This window comes from Melanostigma gelatinosum, assembly GCF_949748355.1.
Source record: "Melanostigma gelatinosum genome assembly, chromosome: 12".
Lineage (NCBI taxonomy): Eukaryota > Metazoa > Chordata > Actinopteri > Perciformes > Zoarcidae > Melanostigma > Melanostigma gelatinosum.
The window spans coordinates 17761291-17788778 of NC_136645.1; the positions used below are offsets into that span (position 1 = coordinate 17761291).

General features: G+C 42.4%; 1 protein-coding gene across 1 annotated transcript; it reads right to left on the reverse strand.

Moving 5' to 3' along the window:
• Positions 1-19572: 19572 nt before the first annotated feature.
• btbd3b (BTB (POZ) domain containing 3b) lies at positions 19573-25695 on the reverse strand (the record flags this gene model as incomplete). Its single annotated transcript, XM_079279819.1, has 4 exons — positions 19573-20605; positions 21681-21799; positions 23653-23743; positions 25385-25695. The coding sequence occupies 4 exons, from the start codon at positions 25693-25695 to the stop codon at positions 19573-19575; spliced, it is 1554 nt and encodes a 517-aa protein (XP_079135945.1).
• Positions 25696-27488: the final 1793 nt, after the last annotated feature.

Here is a 27488-nt window from a genome sequence, read left to right on the forward strand (position 1 = left end):
ACATTCGAAGGACAGAATTTATTCATTCATTTATCTCTGTATAATAATAGAGACAATGTACATTTGTGCAAAGATAGCTGCTTTCCTATTTGACAAAATAAATACTACAGCTTGTCAAGTGACCGTCAACACTTGCTAAGATGTTTTATAAGATAACACAAAAGACCAATAGCAGACTAACCAGAGCAACAGCTCGCGGGGACCTAGTGGTCCCAGGCAGGAGAAGCAAGTTTAGCCAGCTATCATACTCTGTCACAGCTTCCGTCACCTGGAACACTCTCCCATCACACATAAGACAGAGCACCACATACAGGTTCTTCACACACAACCTCAAAGCCTGGCTCATTAACAACCAGGTGTGTCAGCACTAACAGTCTCATGCCTGCCATGTCCGTATGTAGCCTGCCTGTCTGTCTGTCTGCCTGTCTGCCTGTCTGCCTGTCTGCCTGTCTGTCTGCCTGTCTGTCTGTCTGTCTGCCTGCCTGCCTGCTTGTCTGTCATGTTTGATCCTGTGTCTGCAGGATTGTATTGCACAGCTCTGTTTGCTTGTTTTTGTGTTGTTGTCTTTTTAAACTGTTTTTAAATGTTTAAATGTTTTTAGCGGCTTCTAACACCGTGCCCAGGGACAACGGTTGAAAATTAGCTTTTTTAGCTAACACTGTCACATTTACAGTCATGTTTTTATTAGTGTGTGCTGTCGATTAATGTGAACTGTCCCTGTACAAATTTAAAAAAAATAAAAAAAAGAAAAAAAAAAAAGTGTAAAATCGGAACAGATCATTTACAAATGGAAATTTCCAGCAAATCTTACAAATTTACAGCAAATTTACAGCAAATTTACAGCAAATCTTGTTCATGTGGTGCATTCAACTTAAAGTGTTATTTAAGCTGTCTCCACTTGACCAACAAAATATAATCTATAAATTCCACCAGTAGCAGTGTAGATCTTTTATGTGACATATAATAAACACAAGACTTGTCTGTCTGCTTGGCAAGCAGGGAGACAAGTCTTGTGTGCCTTTAACGGTTAAAGGCACACAAGTATTTAATCGCTCTTTCAACTGTTTTCATCCAGACTGGAACAAGGCGAGAATAATTAATTGATTTTTCTATTGTGTCGTTTTCATGATATGGTTAATATTGTTCCCTCTGATGTGAATAATATTTGAATGGTCCGTGTCCTTTAGTGTGTGGTGGAATGCGTGTTTTAGCGCCGCAGTTTTGCTGGAATGTACAGAGGCCTGTTCAATCGTGTTATTTGGGTTTTATGTTTTTCTACCTGCTTTGTTGTCATGTAAATATATGTGACTGGTTCTTGTGAGTTTGTTGTTGTTGTCATTGTGTTAATAACATTGGTTTTGACGACATGCATTGCCTGTTAATGACGAAGCATCCCGTCATGCTGGCGTCATAATGAGGTGATGAGGAGGTGGTGCAGCTGTAGTAGGACAGCACTGAAGGCCCAGGTATAAAATACACGTCCCGCCACTGCTGCTTGCACTGTGTTGAAGATGGTGTCACACAGCTACATGTGTGTTAGGAGATAACAGTGAATCACTGTGAGCTCTCAGGCTGCATCTGAATCAGTCTCACCAAGACACGCTGGCGTATCTCCGAATATTACCGATTCTACCATTGTCACATTGATTGTCATCTCCCAGTTTACCTCATATATATATATATATATATATAATACATTTCCCATTCAGCTTGCTTTTTGTGTATTATTTATTTTTTCCGTCATCCCCAGAAGGGAAAAGCTTCCCCCCCCCCCATAAGACATTTATACAATTGCAGCAACTATATGGGTGGTGAATCAGTGTCAGTCACAGAACAAAGACGTGTTTTGTTGCATTGTGAGGGCAGTTGACCCTCTCAGTGTGGCAGGCGTGCTCTCAGCCAGATCAGATGCCCTGATATCCACCGGAAGAAAGACCCTGTCTTTTTCTGTCAGCCATCTCCTACCGCTCGTAACGTTATCTCATCAAGCCTGTCAAGAAATAAATTAGAATACAACAAGCGCTGGGGAAACAGAAGCCCCGTCCTTTGTGATACACGTGACATTGGCTGACAATCTTGTTTTGCCACGAATGCTTCCGTAATTTCATGCATGTGCATTTTTAGATTGATTACAGTTTGATGCACAGCTCTGGTTTGTTGCCTTTTGAATGATGAAAAATGAAATTCCATCATGTTAGTGTGACACACATTACAAATGTAATTGCCACTGAAATCTTAATTTGCAGAGGGGTAGCATTTTGATTATAAGAAAAAACTGATTTTGGATGGATAGTTGTTGACTTAGACATCCTTTATGTCTTTAACTATTGATATCTAAACATCAATTTCATGATTTTCTGGTTTTAGTGAAATTAAAGATGGAAACAAACATTCTCACCAGTATGAGTTGGACCTCTACTTGTAACACTGGATCCTAGATACCTGAAATCAGACTCTGAAACACAGCAGGTGGTTAGAACAGTGATCAAAAAGCAAGAGTCAGCATTGAGAAAGCATTCAGATCAGATGGTCATTGTCAGCGAGCAGTTGTGAAAATGTGAGGTTTATTAGAAACCAGCTTCCTGAAGCTTTGTGGCAAGGGAAAGAGATGTATTGTATTTAGAAAGTGCACAATATGTCGCCATTTCCTCCAGGACCGAGTTCGTGCAAGGCGTACACTATAAAACGCAGATCGGCAGAGATCTTTTCCAGCCGTGGTTTGTGTGCGAGTAATTGCAGAATTGCGGCAGTGTGTGGTTGATTGCGTGCAGCGTAATGTCTCAGGGAGACATCGATTATTGTTTCAATGTATGTTTTAAATCTCCTTTAATGTCTTACACTGTTTCTTTAATTGTTTTTAAATCTCCTTTTCTTTTGCCTTATGTTTTGATGCTTTTAATGGTTTTATGTGAAGCACTTTGAATTACCTTGTTGAAATGTGCTATACAAATAAACTTGCCTTGCCTTGCCTTGCCTATTGTAGCTTATCCTGGCCATTGGTCTTCATCTAGACCAGGGCCACATCAGCATCACGGTCGCCCTCAAAGGGCCGGTTGTAACTGTAAGACTGTATAACTAACTTCTCCCTAACATGTTGTTAAATAACTCTCTCTGCATTTGATTATTGTTTATTCAAGTGTACAAATATTGTACATGCAGTTATATAAATGTAAAATGATATTTAAACACATTTCTGTTATTGTAACATAAATCATTTTAATTGAGGGTTAATAAACCCACATGACTCTATCAAAGATCAAACTATTGAAGAAAATAACAAAGACAAATATCAAACACAAGTTATTACAATAACGTTGTTCAAAGCTGTTTGTGTCACCTCTCTGCATCACTAATGTTCCTCCCTGTCGTCGTCCTGTGCATGGCAGCTACATCCAAGAGCTGCTCACTGAGAGTCAGGTCTGATGAACATGATAGATGATGTATCCGTGTTGTCTGTGCTTTCATCAACAGTTAATGAAGAAGACGAGTACCTGCTCGTCTCTTAGCTAGCTGTGTTGTTAGATTGCTGCTAGTTCATGAACTCGGTCTGCGATGGTGTTTCTTCACAAACTGACATTTGTAAAAGTCTGTATCTGGTCGGAGCTCTGCTCACATACCTTCAGCATGCACTGGGCTGTAGCTGTGTAAATATATTCTGCTGTGATTGCAGTCTGCCTTTTAATTTTTGGACAGTTTGATGTTTTTCTTGGAGGCTAAATTTAGCTCCGTGTTTGGTGTCAAAATGCCGACGTGAATTGTATCCTTCATCACCGACACGCCTCATAACACAGAAGACAGACCCGTTGTTCTCCTTGAAGCACAAACATGTATTCGCTTTCCCAGCTTTCATTATATTTTCTTCCCTCTGCATCAATTGTTCTCTTCGTGGACATTTTGGGATTGTTTGTCGATCTTTTTCAATCGTTGGAAAACCTCTTTTCGGGCTGTTGCCTCTCCTGTCCACCTGTTGTGATAGTTTTAATGTCGGTACACAGACAACATGCTATCTCATCATTTCAACTTTCTATCTCATAATTTCGACCATGGGGATACTTTTATTTTCAAGTCTAACTTTTAATTATTTTTCCAAAAAAAAAAAGAAAAAAATCTTTTTTTTAATTTTTTTGCTGGCGGATTCGCGGGCCACATAAAATGACGTGGCGGGCCGGATTCGGCCCGCGGGCCTTGAGTTTGACACATGTGATCTAGACCAACCGGTGCATCCTTATATATAATAAATAAGACAACTTCAAGTCACAGTGATCTCTAAACTCTGTTAATTAGGATTTTGGATTGAGGTACCTTTAAGTGCTTCATGTAGTTTAGTGTTCAGTTGTCAAACACCTCTGAAGGTGCTGAACATATTCCATGATCTCTCACTGCTGTGGCTTCCAGCTGTTTCTGCAGCTCTGCAAGCCTGGTAAACCACACTGTCAAAGACCAATTCATTTCTAATCCTCTGTCCCCGTGTTAATAGTTTGTTTATCTCTTCCTATATGCCAACTAAATGTAAACAAATCAGTATCAAGAGTATTTTTGCATTAAATCCCCTTTTCTTATCTGTGAAATGGTTTCAAATGTTAAATGATTTATCCTGTGTTAACAAAAGCCGTCCGATCACATGAGGCTTTTGGGGACTAGAAAGCTTTACCGAACATATGAAACCGCACTTCACAGTTTGTGTATCGTAATAGCTAACGGAGCAATGTGGAGAGATAAGAGATGTGTGTTTGGATCGCAGGGGGCAACAACTTTGTTTTCATAGCCAAAACAATGTGGCTGAGGTCTAATTAATTTTGACTGTTGGCTCCACACACACCTTCACTTATTGTGAGATCAGGAGGACGACAAGGGAGAGATGAAAGATACATACTGTGTTCAATAGGCTCTGTGTCACTGCATCACACAGGCGGCAACCTCCGGTTCTGCAGAGTGAAGCCGATGCGGAAGTGTCTTAAAAAACTCACATTCTCTCTACTGACCAGCAGGGGGCGACTCCTCTCGTTGCAAAAAGAAGTCTGATTGTATAGAAGTCTATGAGAAAATGACTCTACTTTTCACTTGATTCATTACCTTAGTAAATATTGTTGACATGGGTTTATGGTCTCAATCTCGAATTTCAAGTCTTCTTCGATACTGCATGATGTTCATTGAGTAAATTGTGGTCCATTTAGAGTAAAATAGACCATAAAGCAGAGTATGCTTTAGGACGGGCTTACTGTGATTGACAGGTCGCCGTTACTACCGAAGCCGTATCTGGCATCAGCACGTCGCTCCTCCGCATTCCAAATATGGTAACTTCCGTTCATTGGTTGCGAAAAAAACAACATGGTGACGGCCATAATCCAATATGGTGACAGAATCGCCGAACTCGAGGCATCAAAATGGCAGTCCACAAACCAATGGTTGACGTCACAGAATAATTTAATTTAATTGAAATTTTACGATTTCATTTTTCAAATCAATTTATTTTGTATCGCCCAAAATCATCAAACTGCATTCTGTACACATACAACATCCTCTGTCCCAGGACCCTCGTATACGGGAAAACCCTCTAACAGGGAGAAAAAAGAGGAAGAAACCTAAGGTAGAGCAACAGAAGAGGGATCCCTTTTCCAGGATGGAAAGAGGCGCAATGTGTACAGAATGAACAAAATAAGAAGGACAGAAGGAACAGAGTGAACAATGTCCTTTATCTGCAATAATTGTATTGCAAATTCAATGTGTGGCACCTATAATGTTAGTGTAGGTTATATTTCTTAGCATGCTCTCTGCTGTCTGTTGCATGCTTTGTAGTCCTCTAGATAAAGCAATCAGTCCTGGAGGGCAGGACTCCTATCTCACCAATCTGAAACAGATATCAAGCCCAAGCCTTGTGCAGCTAGGAGTGGTCCACCATGCCTGCCTCTCAATAATAACCCTAAATCTTCACTACAGCCCCCCATCTGCTGCCCACTGCCTCAGGCCACTTATATTCTATCAAAACAACCAGCATGGACATCTCAGTCTTCCACCACCTGCAGTGCCTTTTACTGCCCAATGTTACTAAAATACACACGACCCACCTAACTGCCGACAGGTGGAATGGTTTTGCCTTCAGCACTGAACGCACTTGAGGGTTGAACGGAAGAATCTTCGTTTCACATCAGTGCCCCCGGGTTCTGATTTCAAATCATCACAGAGGATCGGTGCAACTTCTAAAGTCAGTATTTAATCTTTGAATGCCTGCTTAACCCCAAGAGTTCTCGCTGAATGTTAAGTCACACCCAGCCGGCATCCGAAACCAAAGTGATCCGGTTGTCAGTCAAATAAAGCCCCACACATCTGTCCCCCCCCCCCCCCCCCCACCCTTCCCTTTCTGACCCAGTGCTGCATGCATCTTCCTCCTGCTAGTACAAAGTGAATGCTGTGCTGCTGCTGGGACTCAGCCAGTCAAGGAAGGAGTCTACCGCTCAGACACTGACTACAAACTACAAAATCACCGCGACTGCCTCGACTCTCTCTCTCTCCTCTTCTTTCTTTTTCTGTATCTCTCGCTCTCTCTCTCCAAGCTCATAAACCATCGGGCCTCCATTTTTGCAGAAAATACGTTTTTGCCGTAACTGCTGTGCTTTTCGTTTTCTGGGCTGCAGGATTACAGGTTATGTTCAGGCCTCAAGATATACACCGGCAGACCAGTGTCCCACTGACCCTCCAAAGCCTGCAATTTAGCAGGGTTATTTATGGAGCGCATCCTCCCCGCCTGCTCCTCTGCTTTCATGATGCTGGACAGCCGCAGCGGCCTCTCACACTTGCGCCCCAGCCCTCCCCTGCTTGGTGAGCATGGCACTTTCTCTGTGAGTCCCAATCCTATTACCTCTCTACGGCCTCGTGGTGGGGCGATAAGAGCAGCCCTGCCAGAGGGGTAGCGCTGAGCCTTCTTTAGCAGCGGTAGGTGGCTTAACCATGGGACGAATGCTCCACACAGCTTTTTGCTCTCATCATTTCAGTGGGAATTAGCTGTTGCAAAGAAGTGTGTGTTTGTTAAAGATGAAATTGCCTGGAGAGAAATAAACCAGAATATGACACTGATAAAACATCTGTAGCGTTAGAGGCTGTGAATAGACATTATGATACAAATAGGGCAGAGAAAAAAACAACCGCATTTATTTTTATGAATAAAACAAAACAATGCAGTATCACATTGAACATTTACATCCCGAATTTAACATTCACTCTAATTTGCGGGAGACAAATACGCAAACAGCAAAACGCACTCAAAGAGATGCAATGTGATGTTTATTCAAAGCCTACCGTATGTTTATGCAAATAGCAACAGTTTTATAATAATGATCGAGTAATTTGAAAACTCCAGTATATCTTTCCATGCACTTGCCTCTGCTGTGTGCTACCAGTGGCTCTGACACTGTTAGCTATATTAAAAAGCAGACGGCCTATCTCATCCTCCTCTCACCACCTGAAAGGAAATGAATGTGACATCATTGAGATTGCCTCTCTTTCATTGCAAGTCATATTTCAGATGTCTATATGCTATTTTGGGCTGCCTCTCCTTTCCCCCGTTTTTGCAAATGAACTGAACTGCACTGGCCTTTGATTACCTGATGGTCTCTTTTATGCAAACATGCATTTGATATTTCAGACCATATTCTGCGCATGCTGCAAGTTCAGTGTACACATTGTCTAAGTTTCTCGTAAGTCAGCTTGTGTGTCATCTGACACGGTGTTTCATTGTTACACGTGTAAGAGTGAGTGTGCTGACAGTGCTCTTAACCCTCTCATCCAAGCCCCAGCTTTCCTCTCAACCCCCTCCTCGCTCAGGCCTTTATGTGAGCATCAATCCCTGTTCAGCCCTGTACACTGCTCATAATTATGCAGAAGAAGGAGCCTCCAAGAAGGAACGGGGGGGGGGGTTCGTATAATTAGGAATCTGGTCCGTTTTCCTTTTCCACTTTCGCTCCTCTCCGTCTCACCCTGCTTCATCTGCATGTTTCAGGAGGGTTCTCCAATTACTGAGGCAGTACCCCCGACTGTTTCTCCATCCGCCACCAGGGGGGAAAGCAGGAGGGTGAGTGAGTGGAGAAGGAGAAAATGGAAGGATTCTGAAAACAGTGTGAGTTTGAATTAATGGTTTAAATTAGCAGTTCTACAGGATGGAGTGAAAGTGAAGGTTTGGGATTTTTGTAGTATTCACATTTCAGTGACAGTAAGAGAGCTTACCTTTGTTTAGCCTTGCTCTTACTGCCGGCCTGATGCGCATGGACAAACCTGCTGCAGTGAGAGGACCCCTCACATGCACTGTGCTCCTTAAAAATGGTTGTATGACGTCAACTAAAGTAGGATATGGTGCGAACCAGTCGAAGGAACATATAGATCTCATGCATTCATGCAGGATTTACACTTGGTCGTATGAGTCATTGGAGTCTATACCTCGTGGATTATCAGTCATCAGTGAGGACAGCAGCCTTTAAATGGCAAAGCAGGAATATCAATTGTATTGAAATATTGACTGATTAGAGACATCTGAGTTTGTAACCTCTGCAATATACACACATGGGGATTACATCCACACACACACACAGACACACACGCAGTAAAACCACCCTCACACTCTTATTCCATTTCTCAGTTTTGCAGAATCAGCTATAACTGAGGTGACAATATGACGGTGCTGAGGGGAGGATGGTGAAGGTGAAAATGACGGAAACCTGGCAGCGAGAGTGGACTGGTGACTTGGATTCACTGTCACCTTCTCACACTGATTGGAGTAGAGGTCAATGTTCTGGGGAAGATACATGATGAATACTAGCTCTACTAGTAAGCAGTACTGTCACTTCTGTAGGAGGTAAGCAGATCAAAATAGTTGACCACTGAAGATGCATTTTTGAGCAGAATGATAGATCACAAATAGACCACAGTAACTGTAGAAGAGAGGCTTTTAAGAACAAACTATTGATAGCTTTTATAATAGATTTTCCATCAGGCCTAATTTCTTCATTATTTCCGGGCATTTGCGACGCACATGGAAGCTCTAGATGACTGCACAGCTGCCGCGTGAAACCCTTTCACTGCGCCCGCAGAGAGAAAAATAGTTTTAAAACCAGTTATTACACTCTAATAGTCCTTACTGCTTAAAATGTCAGCTTAGATGGAAAATGGCTCTTTGATGGAAAGGTTAGGAGTGCTTGGCTTAATGGCAATAATGCATCTCAAGCAAGAAATATAGAGAAGAGCATTTGTGACAGTAACTACAACCATTATCTTCTATTTTCACCTGGAAAGGCATTGAATTAAGGACACCCCCCACCCCCCCATGTCTGCTTCGGCTACTTTTACAGGATCTGGATTCATTGTTTCCCTGTTCGGTTGCCATTCATTTTCCCCCTAAAATGGCAGACGGCAGCAGAAGCCTCTGTAGCTAATGTCCTCCTTCCTCGTTGGTCAGTATCAGCCCCTTCCTCGCTCTGCCGCTCACTTTCAGCAGCGATTAGGATGTATGAATTCATTGGGCTGGCTGTGGCTGTTGTAGTATAGAATGAACACATGTGGACCTTGTATCTGTGTGTGCTACACATCCACGGATACACTTTCACTTTATATTTCTGTTGACCCCATAATTCTCATTTGTCCATGATTGATAACTGAGAATTGCTACAAAATCCCCTCCACCGCTCTGCAGTCACACACAGGAACCAATGAGAGGCATGTCATTGCACCTTATGAATAAAAATGGACAACATAATGGGGGGGTTTCATTTCAACCATGTAATGTTGCTGTCATTCCTACTTCTCCAAGCCCAATGTCTGCCACACCAGAGAAATATCCCCGGATCCCATGAGAGAAATTTCATTCTCACACGGCCATAAGTCCTGCAACATCCTCGGAATATGCAATCAGCCAGCGGGGGATGGATGGAAACAAAATTGCTACTGGGTGTAATAGGCAGACCTATTAAAAACATACTGCGGTCTTGGGAGGAGATATTGTGGTTACAAGGTCAGAGTGGGGCCCAACCTAATTTACACGAGCCAGTAATGTTGCCTTGAAAGAGAGAGTTAGTTTTAGACAACACAACACACAACAGATTAACAAAGCACCATATTAACCTTCAGGTGCATCTAATTGATGGGAAATTGAATGCAGATCTCAGTGAGGGGGTCAATATATCGAGCTGGCCGGGTTTACAACCTCTAATCCTGCAAATCTTCTTGAGGTCCTGAAGTGCTGTATTGAATATCTGAATGACTCGGAGAGCACTGCTTAAGCATAATTTATGTAGTGCGCAGTGATTTTTCAAGATCAGTTGACCTTTCCTCAATATGTTTAGCTGCAGTGTTCATTGAGTATGAGGTTGAATAACCGTCACATATTTAATGTTAAAAATAAGATTTGAAAGTTTGAGCTATGGTTTTAAAACAGTTTTAAATCGTCTCTTTCAGTTTTGCATTCTGGGATTTCAGAACGTGTGTCGACAGGGGAAATGAGCTGACACTGGGATAAAAAGGAATACGACATTCTATTAGAAGCCACAGGATTGGTTGAGAAACCACGAGCTTCTGCCGAGGCTTTCGACATTGCCTTTTTTCAGTTTTAAATAACTTCCTCTGTTAAAAACTTGTTAGAAATCCCAGAATGCAAAGCTGAAGGAGCAGATTCTTTTATTTGAAAAGGTAGTGTTGAATATCTGAAAGGAGTTTGTTAAATATCTGCAAAACGTTGGTGACACAGATTTGTTACACTGAACCCGTTACACTGCAAAGATGTAAAGACTGAAGCACTCATCTCAGACAATCAGATCTTATTTCCAAATGTTAGAATCCCATTTGTAAGTTTCAAAACGTACGTTCAACCTTTCAAATGTGTCGTAGTTTTCATTTGATATGTAACTTTAATCTAACCTCATAATTTAGGCCTCGATACAAAAATACATGTGTTGCTTTATCTGCTGCTTGCCAAGACTATTGTATGCAGGATGTCTGTTGTCTGTTTCCGATCTTATCAGCCATCGACTTGATCTAAATACTAATGACACACAACTAGAAAGAGGAACATCTGAAGCTATTGGTCACAGTTGGTTCAGCCGTGGACAAATCCAGTCTGGCACAGAGAGCTGAGCTTCATCAAGAGCTGAGTGAAGCCAGCACATATGCTCCTCTACCTCCCACATCGCTAATGTTTATCATGAAAACAAACTGCCTCTTCTCTTTGTTTCGAAGCTGTGGCTCGACACGAGCTGATATCAGAGGGAATAACGAATGTACATTGTCTTACTTGCTACATTTTTTCCAGCGCAGATCAGTTACTTTTAATTTCACTTTAATTATTATTGTATCTTTGAGCTTTGTGATCCACCGAGTCTTTTCATTTGTGCGGGGTGAGGTGCCCTAAAGCCTCCCCTCTGTCCCTCCAATCACAGAGGCACTTGTCATCTTTAGTCAGGCCCGTTATTGAGAGGCTTCCCTCCGGCCGCCTCTTTGTCTTTAGTGGCTCGATTATATTAGAGTGACACCTGGCATGGCTCCTCAGCTGTAACGGCCCCTTTCATCCCATCCCCTATTATTGCCGTTAAAAAGCCTCTGATGAAATATTACAGACCTGTAGGTTCTTCTCTGTGCTTCACTGAACTGTGTGGGGTCGAAAGAAACAAGCCATTGGTTAATGAGACTTTAATGCTGTAGCAAATTAAACAAATGTATTCAAATAGGTGTGAATAAGAAATAGCGAACCGTGTGCAATCCTTGCATATTGCACTCATTGGATGAATTCCGCAACGGCGGAAATTGTGCAGAAGTGTTTTTGCCATTTTTCCCGGAAAAAGAAGACTGCGTTGGAAAGACAGCCTTCCTGTTACACGTTGCCATATATAATGCATTTTATGCACCTTTGTTATGCAAAAGAGGCATGAGGAAAAGAATTTCATCATTGAGAAATGGAATTCCAGCTGCCCCTCCTCCTCCCCGTGGTCATGAGTGCTGCTGGAGGTGCAGCACTGCACACTGGGGGGGAAATCCCCTCCACTCCAATCTTGTTGAGCTGACGTACACGGACTTGTGCTGTTACATGCGTGTCTTCCATGCAGAGAGATGCTAATGAGGCATGTTCAGAGCAGCCACACCTGTATTCAAACTCATTCAGTGAGAATTCTGTGGATGTGTGCGTGAGAGCGGATACAGGCTATGTGCTCTCAGTGAACCAAGTGGTACTTGATGAAAGATATTAATTATTCACATAGTATCTTGCTTACGGTATCGAGGCATATTTCCTGACCTTGCACATTTTGAGCATATTTAGCTCGTCTCTATTGTTCCACCTTTATTCACAAATGCTAATTCTGCAAGAACTGCAAACAGTTGTACAGTATTTTAGCATTGGGTGCTTGCAAGTGTTCTGTTCTGGCTCTGCTTGCTTTAGTACTTCTCTGGATGACAACATAATAATTTATAGCAAAAGAAATAATGTCGGAATTTGATGCACCACTGGTTGGTTGATATTACTTCTCTCTGTTTACTCTTTGTTGCCTTGGGGTGGCCAAGATCATCTGAAAGTTATCTGACTGCGAATCGAAAAGACTCCCTCCTGCTTTGCTCTCAGGCGGTCATTAAATCATAAAATATTCAACGGATACAAATGAATCACTTTAAGGTTACAAGCTAAATATTTCAACAGCAAAAATGTAAATCTCACTTTTATGTTGTGGCTTACGAACGTGATTACACGTTATTTTTCTTCCTTTCATCCCACAACTACCATCTACTAGATAAACATGACAGCATCACAGGTTCACCCGAAATACCACTGAAATTACATCTGCCCACACATTAACAATCACATATAGTGCTTTTCCTCCGTTACAGCCAGGTGAAAACCCACATGAAGCCTATATTCCACCTCCCCTGAATGAATATATTGTGTTCATCCTGTTTACTCACGATTGCCTGCCAGTATAAACACACATTACTCACAGTCATGCAGAAAGTGGGTCTGTTTGGGACGAGTGCTTCAAATATAGGTCTGATGCGCTCTCTATCTATCGTTCATATGCCATTTCTGAATTTTCATAGAACCTACGGTATAAGCAGCTTCATTTATCAGAGCTGTCACCTGGCTTTCTTCCCCCCAAAACATGTATAATACGTCAAGTTAAAGCTAGACTGCCTGCACAAGAATACAAAACACAGCAAGTCAAACTAGAAAAACTTCCGCAAAACTTTTATTCATCTCATGTCCTGCGATTATTTCCAGCAGCTCAGAGCGAGAAAAGCTTTGGTATCTCAAAGGGAAATGAAAATAAGGGGAAGGTAAGGCACGGTGAAGCTTAAATTGAGGCCATTATTGAGGGCAGTGAGGGAATAGTTTGGGGCTCGACTCAGAGAAGCATAGGCAGAAAGACTTTTAGTTAGGTCAGATGAACAATGATGGCGGCTCCTGAAAATCTCTCAAATGATTTCAAGGTTCAGAACATTGACCTGCCAATTAGACAAGATGTCTGTCTTACAGTTTACGGCTGAAGTGTAATAATTTGACGCTACCTTGCCTGATATTTTTCTTTGTCTGAATCAATACAGAGAAATAACTTCTGGGACTGAGAAACTTTGAAACTGGCTTTCTCTCTGACAGTTGAGACAGCTGTGGCTAATTATCTCAGTTTATGGTAAGATGAGAAAAGATTATTTGCTTCACCAACATCAGATTCATCAATAGCTTGACAATTAGACCGGGATCGTGCAGCTGCGGTAATGTTAATGTTGACGGATTATGGAAATGCGGGGCTGCTGGGAGTGCCGACGTATTACTCTCAATCCCTCTTTGATTCAGACTCAGACTCAGAATTGCCACGGTAATGCGTTTCTGAACGATGCTAATTGCATGGACCTTTAGATACAGTGACTGATTTCCCCCCGTGGTAAGCAGGGCATGAAAACAGGCAGAGGGACAGGAGAGAGCGGCCCACTTCCCAAATTAGGCCACAAAAGCAGGCTGGCGCAATATCACTTCACTGTAGCTGCTATTGTACTCCTCGCCAGAAATCAGACAGAAATAGCCAGTGTGGGAAAATGTTTGGTCCTTTTTAAGGTTAAATTGAGAAAAAGTGGGCATTCAGCAAATAAAATACACCTTTTGTGAATGTGTAATCATGGACAGGAAACACAGTTCTCTCTGCAGTACTGTTACATTGGCCTGACTCCAAGTCCGGTTTGTACTTGTGATTTGTTTGACAATAGAAATACCTCGTTGTCTTCGTGAATTACCAGACTCCCCGCTGCCAAGTGATAAGATCCTAAAGTAGATAAAGACTGAAGATGAGAAATGGCACAGTTAAAGCATTATTCTAGCGAGGACTACATTTCTATTCATATTTACAAATGCAAATCACAATCATTTAAAATCTGTCACTTAACATTTTCTTTGTGCTTACAGGAAATAATTAAACTGCAAAGCCAGATTTCCTATGTTCGTGTTGTGAATGATTGCTCACTAAGCCAGACTCCTGTGCCTCTCTGTGCTCTACGTATCGCCCTCTGCAACACACTAAAACACATTAGCCCTCGCTCGTACGGCTCACAAATAGAGCGAGAGCATGTGTACAAATGAATCACTGCTGTTTGTTGTACTGTTTCAGGCTCCAGCTGTTTCAAGTATCTTATTTGAGAGAGCCGCAGATCATGTTTAGTAAGCTCACCCTCATTATATCAGACCCTGGGGAGAGAGGAGCCCTCTCACTCCATACTATCAAAGCCACGGAGCTGCCTCAGAGGACATGCTTCAGTATGAACAGAGGCTCTAGAGTACATACAAAAAGTAGCATGCTCAGCCCTCATCGCCTCTCTCAGTGGGAAGCTGCCAGCATTCAAGGTTTTGATCAAGCCTTGCCGTAATGGCTGTGGGTGACAGGTATACGAGACCACGGTTGTGGGAATAAATAGCTTGATTAGCATAATGCATCAGCAACAAATTCAGCTTTCAGTGCGCGTGAAAGAACTACTTTTTGCTTGAGTACGGCATTGATATACCTTCTGGAAACGCATTTCATAGGACAAACACACAATTATGTAAACAGGGTATTTACCGCTGCACTATTGGAAGGTAATATTATTTACCTCCGGCGTGTGCCCCATACTCGGTCACGATGTTGTCTGTATTTATTTGGCTGCTTTGAATAGGCTCGGCAGCTCCCATTGTCCACCAAAAGCGTATTTCCACTCTTTTCAGCAATCATAATTCACCTGATACACGGAGCTCTTATACCTCCAGAAATCCCAGCCATATTGATCCATCTGGAGCTGAGCGACATCGCTATAAACAGGCTAATCTAACATAAAAGCTGGCCTTTCAATGCCCCAGCCTGTTGAAACGATTTAGCTGTGCCTGGTAGCAATGAATAAATAAATAGATAAATGAGACACACAATCACGGGCTCCATCCTGCAGTGCATCCCAACCGCACCTGACTGGAGGCAACAGCTCTGAGATGGGAGATTATTTGGAATAATATCCCTTACATTTTGCAGGTCTTTAGCACGGCTGGGTTTAGAACGGGGATGGCAAAGAAGTGAAGAAGGCTATCATCAGTCAAACTCCTGTCTTCTCCCTGCTTCCCCTCCCACACACCTTGCATCTGACCTTTGTGACCTTTTGCCATTCCCACTTGTGATTAATTGCCACAAAGACTGTCCACTAATAATCTATGTGATAGTTATCAAGGGAATGAGTTCTTCACCTGAATACTAGTCAGACCACACTTACCTCTGTCGTCCCCTTTCCGTTCTCATCTGACCTCCTGCCTTGTTCCTGCTTGACTGGCTGCCTGTAGGCTGAGGTTAGCGCACTAAGGGTAGCGGGAAGCTCGGATACCATTAAATCCGTCATGATTACAGAAACACATTGTAACCTTCAGCAGCCCTTGCCAGATGCTCCCATAACACTTACTGGACAGTTGTTGCTCTTTAAATGCACCAGTATACAATGATGTACAGAGGCATGTACACCTTTAGAGAAAACATATGGTTTAAAGGGAGGAAGGGGTTTGAGATTTCCTTTGAGATTTATTGAATTCAAAAACTGATTTTTGAATTATTTTCTTTGATGAATTCATTTAAAACCCACGGCTGTATTTCCCTTCCCTTTTGGCCATTATTAATTCAATGGCATTTTGCCAGGATGGAAATCATCAGGATGCTGAGGAGTGGATATACGATTGCCTGCAGTGAACAAAGTGATGTAAAACAACCGAATCTGGTTCCTCTCGCTATTTTCTTTTTCCTTGTGTGTTTTTTTTTTTTCAGTTCGGTGTATTTAGGAGATATTTCTATCCCGTTGAACCCCGTAACTCAAATAAACCCAGTAGTCAGTGGTGTGATTGTTTGTGCAGAGTGATAACCACAGAGTAAGGAAACAACACCATCCCGCCTGAGATACCAAAGCAACCTTTGGTCCTTTTCCCAAGACTTATCTGCACTTGGAACAATTGTTCTTAGAGGACATTAAGAATGTTGATCAGTGGTAATCCACAGTCCTCCCCCAAGTCAGACTGAATCTCTTCGTCCTTAATGTGTATTGAACAGTAATTAAACCCTAAATAAGACGATCCTGGGCAATGAGTGCACAGTCTGTGTCAGTATCTAACAACTCTGTTTTCCCTTCCCCAACTAAACCAAATGTTTCTTCCAAAGCTTTTCTATGTGTCGTACAAAATTCACAGTCGCATTTCCGATTAATGATGAATATTTCATGTCGTCTTCCGTTTAACTCTGAATTATACATTAAAACGTCACAAATCAGCACTGTAAATGTGAGTGAGCAATCCGAAACAATGTGGGAGATATTTATCATTTACTATGTAATTCGGATGAAAGTATTGTATCACCATCACACTGACTTCCTCATCAGTGATGCATGGTCTCTCGTATGTTTTCCCTTAACTGACAAACGAACTGCAATTAGATGCCTAACCATGCATTTTATTCTTATCCCCGTAGGATTTAATTGCACTTCATTCATAAAATCAAAATGACATACCACAATAATTGTCACCTCTCATAAAATGAGAGGTGACATCACAGTTTCCATCACAGTTCTGGCTGTGAGCCGGTAGACTTCTGAGCTGACTGTGACCAACACCAAAAAATGTCAGGTCTGTAGGCTTCAGTGGCAGTTGTTCCGGGAAAACGAAACAAGGAATGGTCTTTTTTTTTTTTTTTTGCTTCAGAGGTGACACAAATATTTCAAAGTAACCCCTGCCTGGGGCGTCTCACTGTATCTAAGCTCTCCCTGAATTGTAGCTTTGTCGCCACAGACCAGTTCGGTTTGCAAAAAGAAACGTATGTGTGTCTCTCTGTGCCTGCTTCAGACTCTTGGCACATTCTATTCCCCCGCCGCCTCCAGTGCAATTAATGGTCTTGCTTACAACATTAGCGCCACGATCATGAAAAATCGCACTGACGCACCAAGTCCCCCAACATATTGAGCTCAATTCATCAAGGGCTCCTGATGTCAGACTTGGCCTCAGTGTTATTGAGTGTCTTAGTAATCACCTACCTGCCATAAGATCCCAGGAGTGATTACAAGTTCGCGAAGAGCTATGATTCGTCTCGAGATTCAAATGACTTCTCTTATTTTTGAGTTTTGCAGCATTCTGTATCAGGCATTCAGAGAAAGTAAACTGGAAAATCTATGGAGTGTCTTGGTTAATGCACACCAAAGAGTGTTTCAAAGATACGAGAAGAGTAGAAATCCTCTTCTGTGATTTGCCGGCCTTGTTTTTATCAGCAGACAGACGCACCGAGATTGAGCATGGGTCAAAGAGTGTGGTATGTTGGGAATTAAACATTTGAGGTGTTTTAGGTCTTCAAGATTATAACCTAATGCTCTCACTATCTCTTGAAACATGTGATGGCCATTGTCAAGGAGCCATTCTTTATGACTGCAGTCTGTAAAACATTCCAGATTGTAGAGTTTGCCATGACGTCAATGTCTGCAGAGCTTTGCAGAACTCGTCTGTAGCATATTAAAAATGTATATTAAAAGAGGGAGGTATGATGACGTCTAGTTCAGTGGGATGCGAAATAGAATTGGAGTTTGACAGACAACAAGCAGGGTGTACAAGTGGCATGAAGACAGGCATCATCAATCAACAGACGGCTCTCCTTGGCATTGTAAATCACTGCAGGGCTAAAGGGCATCATCTGTCCCCATCTCCTAATTTCAGACAAAGTATGTAGTGTTATCATTTTTACAGATAGGATGAATGACAAGTATGTACCACTCGTTTTGTTTATTTGCATCATCTACAATCACACACATTCGTTGGTCTCCCAGCACTGTAGCACGTGAACACAGGACACGAACGCCAGTTTGCCCGTCCGTTGTCATCAGCGGACAAAGCCTGTGGATTTTTATCCTACACCAGAAAAAAATATTCATAGCACAGTGAATCAAAAGAATCTGCCTCATTAAAAAGAAACGAGTAAAGCAAAAGGACAAATTTGATTACAAACCGACAATTCTGTAGCATGTACAGTATGCAAATACTGATACTGCATGGGATCACATTGCGAGGGAGTGCTCAGCAGTTCAGAGTTTTTAACGAAGAGAAGTAAAAGTCCAACAGTTTCTAACTCAGAATCAATCATTGATCTTTTTTTTTTGCTGGAAACAAAACCAAGACCCAAACAATTAGTAGTACAAGTGTAAACTGAAATGGAGCAGTTCTGTCCATGCTGTAAATACTGCAAAGCAGACAGATTAAACCAAATAAATCATTCACTCTGCATGTAGTGGTGAATGGTGATCACTTCAAGGAGAATTTCACTGTAAACAGAATGACATTGATCGAAATGAAACCTCACTGGAGTGACTGAGATGAGTGTAGGTGCTACAGAGGCAGATGCTGTACGGGTTGTGTGTTTCATTATATCTAGTGCCCCCTAATCTAAGACCCCCGAATCCCTCTCTATGTGCCCCGTTACTAGATTCAAAGTATCAAACAGCTGCAGATTCTGTTGAAGCCACTCAAATACAAATGCCTAATTGAGTTTTGTGTCGGGTATTGAGTGTCATACAGCCTTCTTTCACTTCTTTTGTGATGCTGATGGTCCAGACTGAGTCATGGCATGAAATGCTCATCGAAGAATATAGAATGTGAAGTATTGCTGCTATATACTGTATGTGCATTCTATGCAAGCATAGAAATAATAAACATACTGTAGCATGTTCATCATATAAGATATCTTTGTGACCTGCGTTGGCCACAATTGTGGCATCATATACATTTCAGAATTTACATATACGCATACATACCTGCACATCTAGTGCAAGATATTTTTTTATCTTTTAAGACTTTTGTTCATCCACGTATTTGGACGACCCAACATCTCGAGACATTTATCTGGTCCTACTCAACTGGACCATTTACTGAAATCAAAACCACACAAGACCCTATCGCAGGTCCGAAAGTATATGTTTTTTTGCACAATTGTGACAAAAATAAATACCAGAAAGTGACACTATGCACAAAGTGATCATTTTCTATTCTCCATGAGTGCACTGAAAGTCGGTGAAATGTGGGCACGGGGGTTGTCAAGCGTAGAAGATGAGCTCAGGAATCTGTCCCCCCTGCACCCCAGTGCCATTAGTGCTGTCAGAGGAGCACTGGAACTGAAATGTCACTTTCCCACACTGCACCTCTGTCACCCCTTCCTGTCCAAAGTAGCTGAGCTCGTTCCCATCCAGAACCACACTGGCAGTGTAGAAGGTGTCGGCCTCGATCTGGACGGGATACTCAAACCACACTGGGAAGGTGTTGCTGGAACCATCAGAGAAGTATTTGCTGAGGTTTTGTCCCAGCAGTACTCCTTGACGTTTCAACTCAATCTTGGCACTGTACTCTGCTGAGCCACAGCTAGATCCATACAGTCCAAACCCAGCGATGAAAACTCTTTTATCCACTGCAAACTGTATGCTGTCACAGCGGCCCCGATAGCGCCACTGATTGCTTCGGTAGGCACAGGACTGGAATCTGTGGCAGCGCTGGGGTGTAAGGCCCTTCCTAGGCATGCTGACAAACTGCATCTCGGGCTTCTTGGCTGCTGTGTACCACAGGAAGATGTCATTGGTCTCGTTAAGCGTCAACACGCCCGACTGGGCTGCTCCATTGGCAAAATCATCAAGAGCCATCGTCGGGATACGTATCAGGTACATGGCCTTGCCCAAAACCTGACGCCTGTTGTCAGTCGACGAGGCGAGGTCCTGTCTCTGGCACTCAGCCTCGGCCCAGTTGAGCGCCGCCTCAAACACCACTATCTCTTTAGCGTTGAGTGTCTCTCGCTGTAGGATACTCTCCAGGGTCTGGGTGTCGATGTCGCAGAAGCCCTCCGAGCGTAACGCCTGCTCTGCCTGGGCATCAATCACCTCCCAGCAGCGCTGTGTCAGGTCTGGCTCCTCGAACAGGCAGCTCTGCGAGAGTAACACACAGGCATTCTTGGCACTCAGGCTGGTTTCCAGGAAGTTGACGCATGCACGTGCCAGATGAGGGACAATGTACTTCTTGGCAGCATAAAGAGTGGCCAACACTGTGTCAGCACTCGGGTCGATCTCGTCACAGTAAATGTACCTGTTGACATAAAGATGTGACTTTCTCAGCTTCATAGACATCAGATCAAACACCACATACATATCACATAGTGTGACCATTTGAAGTGTTTTGTTGAATGTATGGTGAAAGCGGACTGATATTACAGTATCGTATGCAGCTTTGCTGAATCCGTTCATATCCATATTGGAAGACAATGACATAAGATTCAAAACACAGTGAAATCATTGCGGAAATGAATCAAACGGGCCAACGAAATAGTATTCCTCCGACATCCTCATCATCACCTACCTCACATGCAAGGACACAGCAAACAAAACTCAAATAAATGTGATGGAGGAACAGCAAGGACGATGGAGGAAGTGATACATTGTGAGGAACAGTAATAGCATAAAACAGGGGTCTCAAACTCCCGGCCCGCTACGTCATTTTATGTGGCCCGCGAATCCGCCAGCAAAAAAAAAAAAAAAGTGAAAATCTTTTTTTTTCTTCTTTTTTTTTTAAATGTTAGACTTCATAATAAAAATATCCCCAAAGTCGAAATTATGAGATAGAAAGGCGAAGTTATGAGATAGAAAGTCATAACTATGATAGAAAGTCATAACTATGATAGAAAGTCAAAATGATGAGATTGAAAGTCAAAATGATGAGATTGAAAGTCAAAATTATGAGATACTTAAACAGTGATAGAAGCAGCTCTTTGGCTGGTTACTGTACATTTAACATGGAAATGTATTGTGAGTACATTGAAGACTACTTTAAACTGTGAATGCAGAGTTATTTAACAATATGTTACGAGTAGTGACATTTACAACCGGCCCTTTGTGGGCGACCATGATGCTGATGTGGCCCGGAGTGAAAATGAGTTTGAGACCCCTGGCATAAAATGAATCAAAATGAAAATAGACGGATATATAACTCAGCTAGAGGAAGAAGCACTTCATTTGATTTGTCTGGCAGCTAAACAGGTTTGTCCAAGATGTTTTCCTCCAACATCAAATTGAAATAGCAGTTATACATTACGATGACACTATTTGTGAAAGAAGGACATTGTAGGACACAAACAAGAATGCGGCTAGTTGAAGGAAGTACTCACTTCAGCATTGCCAGAAATGCTGCTGGTTCCACATCTGGAATATGGATTTCATCATTGTTCTCAGCCAGTTCACCATAAAACATGGCGTGGAACACTGAGCTGCCCACAGCCAAAACATACTGTTGGAAGAAGAAGAGAAAACAAAATGATGGAGAGAAAAGAGAGATGACAACATGCCGGAGTTCGTCTGTGATTTCACTGGAAACCACATGACCTGTAGTAACATTCAGTGAGAGGAGAAATGTGAATTGTACGAAATCCAATTAGTTCACATGTTACTCTGTACATAAAAACACAAATCTCTTCATGGATATTGAACAATGCCTCATTCTAATCAGCGGAGAGACTGAACCTGTTGAGTTTCTCACATAATGAGCAGAGCTCAGCCAGTTACGCTTTCCCCCGAGGACAAGGAGACAGATTTCTAATGAACAAGATTTCCCTCTGAAAAAACAGGAAATCTGAATAACACAACTGAACCGAGTGCAGCAAAAGTTCAATTAATCGAAATGAATGCCTTGTCTGAATTTATGATGAAATCAGATGTAACGCAATGCCACTAATAATTCCAGTGAAAACGACTGCATACAAGACTATGAATTGTTATTATACTCAAGTACATTCATGTTTTAGTGTGTGCATGTCTGCGCTGTGTGTGCTGCACAAGCGTGTGTAGGTGTGTATGTGGGTGGTATAAATTTCTCAAAAAAGACACAGACTTTCACTTCAAATTGCAGTGAACCCGATCTAAAATAAGCCTTGCAAATTAGGGTTTTCGAAAACAATGCTGTTGTTATTGTTACACACTGAAATTCATTGAAGGACGAGTATATAAATACTGCGTATTAGAATAAGATTTGTGCCACCTCTTGACCCATTGTATTTTACAGATGTTCACATAAATTCCTGCTTTCAGCTGGTATCCTCCATCTTGTCGGGATATAACTTTGTAAATGAAATTATAATGCATATCTGAGTTCCTGCCAAATGGAGACAATAAAGATTGCTGCGGCGAACGTCATTATACCCCTTTGTTATAATGTCTCAGCATAAAGTGCAGTTAAGTCATCCTCAATGTCCTTCCATAACGTCTTTCTATAAAGGCACCGAGGAAGTGGACGGCAGCTTCCAATCATAGATGATACATGTGTGTCTCATATAAAGAACAACAAAGATGACCCATGCAGGGCTCATCTGACAGGGTGGATGTGGAATGGATGGCTGAGCCAAATTCATGGCTGCGAAATGACTTCCCAGATTTAATATGAATGTTAAAATCATATTCAAACAGAGTAGACATAATGATGGGGTTTTAGATGCGGCACATGGTCGAGGCAACTAACCGTAATCATTTACTGTATGTGAACACCTTGGAAAAAGCAATGAGGTCAGAGGGTGGACGGTGGACTAAACAAAGAAGCATGTTACAACTGGCATAAACTGGATGAATATGGGCCTCAATATGAAAATGGCCATTTTATAGTATACTCATTGTACTTCCAATTCAGAATTCAAATGCTAATCAAGTAAATGAGTACAAATGTGTTTCCCAGAAGTGAGATGCAGAGTTGATTGCGAAGTACTCTGTGCTTTATCATTGTAACTGTGTGCAGTTGGGTGTGCTTGATGAAAAGTTGAGTAATTGCAGAGCTGTGTCTGAAAAGCTGAGCTAAAGCGGAGAAAAAGGGCAATCCGTTGTCTGTGAGATGACTGCTGAAGAGGATATCCCTTCCTCTTTCGCTCAGTCCTTGCCTCGACTCCGTCTGCCTCATTTACATAAATAATTGAGGACTGTCTAGAAAAGACACATGGTGCGGAAGTGAGCGCGGAGCACAAAGGATGTAACTTCCATTGCTGCTGCCAGCGAGGAAGATAATTGCTATGCTGATGTGATATGAACAACACTGCGCTGATTGCTTGTTAGCTCATTTCCTCCTGCTACCGGGACTTTACTGGTTGATGAAATTCTTACTCTGTGTCCTGGCAGCCGCTGGGTCCTTCCAGGCTGACCCACCACAAAGTGAACATCTGCCATCAGCTCATTGTTGAACATTACGGAATTTCTAAAAAGCGGAAAGAAGCAATGAGAAACAAGAGAACGTTAACTGTACATATTTTACCCTGTACATTTGTTTTAGAAGAGAAGATAAGAGGAGAAAAAGCATAACTCTGAGAGTGAAATGAATGCACATGAACTCATTTAGATGTATTTTATGTGAGTAATATAACATATATCCATTAGTCTTTGGCAGAAGTTCAGGCAGAAATATAACATTACAGGTATATTTTCTTTTTTGCTACCCTTAAAACAAGAGTTGTATGATTGTATGAAGCATTCCAAATGCTTCAGGCAAGACTAAAGACATTTCATTGATTCCAAAACCTCACATTACAACACTACAACATACTTTATATCTTCTCTTTATATCTAAATAAAAACAGGCAAACAAGACAATGAACCGAATGGAAAATCCCCGCTGGGAAAGAATGGGAGCAACAATAAAGCTGCGTTCATATATTATTGAATAGTGGAACATGTCACAGGGGTGGGTAAACAGCCCCATGAACTCTGGAGAGACAACAAAGCCAGGTCGGAGAGCACACATTCTGCTCTGGACAGCTGGACTCTTTTACTGATAGGCCAAGGTAAATATTTAGCTTTTAGTACAGAGCAGCTTCTGCCTGTTGTGCATATCAAACGCACCCGGTGCCTGTCCGCCTTCTGTTATGTCAAAGCGGCAAAGTCTGCAGGAGCAGGAGAGGGTGTAAACAGAGATAACCCCCCCCAGCAGAGTCGGGGCAGGGCAGGGGGAACACACACACACACACACACACACACACACACACACACACACACACACACACACACACACACACACACACACACACACACACAGTATGTAGTATAAAGTATACAACAGGGGTGTCAAACTCATTTCCACTCTGGGCCACATCAGCATCACGGTCGCCCTCAAAGGGCCGGTTGTAACTGTAAGACTGTATAACTAACTTCTCCCTAACATATTGTTAAATAACTCTCTGATGTTTTTCTTGGAGGCCAAATGTTTGGTGTCAAAATGCCAACGTGAATTGTATTCCTTCATCACCGACACGCCTCATAACACAGAAGACAGACCCGTTTTCTCCTTGAAGCACAAACATGTGTTCGCTTTCCCATCTTTCATTACATTTTCTTCCCTTTGCATACATTTTTCTCTTCGTGGACATTTTGGGATTATTTGTCGATCTTTTTCAATCGTTGTGATAGTTTTAATGTCGGTACACAGACAACATGCTATCTCATGATTTCAACTTTCTATCTCATAATTTCGACCATGGGGATACTTTTATTTTCAAGTCTAACTTTAAATTATTTTTCAAAAAAAAAAAAAAAAAAAAATACTTTTTTCTTTTGCTGGCGGATTCGCGGGCCACATAAAATGAGGTGGCGGGCCGGATTCTGCCCGCGGGCCTTGAGTTTGACACATGTGGGATACAAGATTTACAATTTTAGAATACATATTTATACATGTAATGGCGGTTCTGTTCAGAAAACTATCAATTTAAATCCAGTGGAACATTTTATATGTTGTACTTCATGACAAATGTTAAGTTCAAATTTGAGATTTCTCTGCCCTGAATGTACTGTTGGTGGACACTGTACTGCTTTCTGAGACAGAAAGAGGCTTGCTGGTTGTACTTACCTTTCTCTTATGGTGGAGTAGAGTCCTTGCCAGTTACAGTTCTGTATGGTGTTGTTGTTGTTGAGGTTCTGCTGCTGGTACTGTTGCACTGTGGTGGTGGATGCCGACTTTTTGGTGGGAAAAATATCCGCTGCCATCTTCTTCTTCTTCTTGCTCCTCAGAGTGATGATCTCATAACAGACAGGGGGCAGCTTGGAGCTGCCACTGGCGTTCCCTTTCTTGGAGCTCTTACTTAACTTGCTTTTCACCGACTCAGGAAGCATTAAGAAGAAAGTCAGACATTTCATGTTCCTTCCCTTGGCATCGACCATGAGTGTGTTTAACTGCCGAGCAGTGGGATCGCACGCAGAGAAGACATTCACCAGCACCAGGGCAGGTGCGAGGGAGGTCCGAAGGGGGACAGCAGAGAGTTGAGCAGTACTCAGTAGTGTAGTAATCACAGCTCCTGTACGAGGTTTCACCTTTCTGTAACTAACAGGGCAACTCTCTTTACCGCTCCTTTTCTTTCACTCCTCTGAAGAGACTCAGACTGGTGATCCGAAGGCACTTTTCCTTTGTGAAGTTTGATCTGCTGACTGAGAGGTTCTTGGGCTTCCCATCCCTGCTTGTCCAGAGTGATGAGATCAGCTCTTTAAATCACTTCTTTTTCTCCTCTGCTCCCTCGCCTCTCTCACTCACTGCTTTGCTGAGGGCTGGCCTGACAGCCCCAGATTTAGTACAGCTGCAGTGGTCCTCAGGCAGGCAGCGGTGTGTTCACTCAATTCCTTTCATTCACTCTTACTCCATCTGTGCGTCTCTTCTTCTTTCAGACTCGCCTCTTCTGTGGATCTACCCATGTCTCTCTTTGCCCCTCTCTCTCTCGCTCTCTCTCCTTCAGGGAGCAGAGTCATCTGCAGGATGCTGTAGCCGTGGATGCTGTGTAGCTCCGCTCAGCCACTCGTTCTGCTGACTACGGAGGTTGAATGGGAGAGCGCAGAGGAGATGGAGAGCTCCCCTCCCCGCCCCTCACAGCACAGTGCACGGCTCTCTCCGTGGCTCAGCCAATGGCAGGGCACGGCATTTATGATTGGCTAATGCAGCCGAGTGCAGCACAGACTCAAATATGCAACAGTCAACGTCTCAATTAAAGTGACAGCCATGCCTCATGAGAATGATATCTTGATCTGCTGCTTTGCTTCTTGTGTTTTCTTCAGCTGACGTCACAGCGTTTAGTTTGCGCTATAGTTAATAAAGAGTCCATGTTATGTTTCAAAAGGGCAATGCAAATTTCCATGCTCTTTTTAAGGGCAGAATTTGCTGAATTCATGCGTCCTCTGACAGTCATACTTATTATTTGTTTAATGAGCTTTCTCATCAATGTATACAAACAGTGGACTTTGCAATACATTGGTCTTTGCTGCTTTAATTGCACTTTTGACCTCTAAACAGTTTTTCTAAAGGAGCCTTTTTGGATAGAAGTAGAAGAGCATGATACGATTCATCGGCAAAACACAAGTCACACACCAGCTGATCTTATTCCCCTGGAATTTTATCACGTAGCATATTGCAGCGTGCTAATATTCCTGTACCTTTAAATATTTCAGATTAGAATTAATGTCCAGTTCGTGCATTTTAAATATGTGAAATTGCTGTGAAATACCATCGACTTTCTTTTGAAACGCCAACTGCTTATATTCCCAACCCAGCATATGTGTTCGTGCACAAGCTTTCTTGTTCAGTCATCTCTTCAGGAGAGCACATGGGGATATAAATGTAATGCACTCTTTGCACTATGTATAATGCATAACGTTCCTTTGCTCTTCTTGCCTAGTTGGGCTTGTGCACAGTGGGCATTCTATTTAAAGTGCTGGGATACTTCATGGGTTACATCACATTATAAGAGTAAAAATTAAACGGACAAAAAGAGCAGGACAAGGTGAACATAATTCAATTGAGAGCGTCTCCCCGGGACCCCTGTCACAATATTGATCGTCCATGAACCCTGATTAACTGTCTCAGTGTTTGCGGCGCTGATGAGCGTTAGCCCATTAAGCTCCCTCGTACAGTGTGTGCTGGGACCAGAGAGATCTGCTATGGTTACATGGAGCCAACATTACCGGGCACC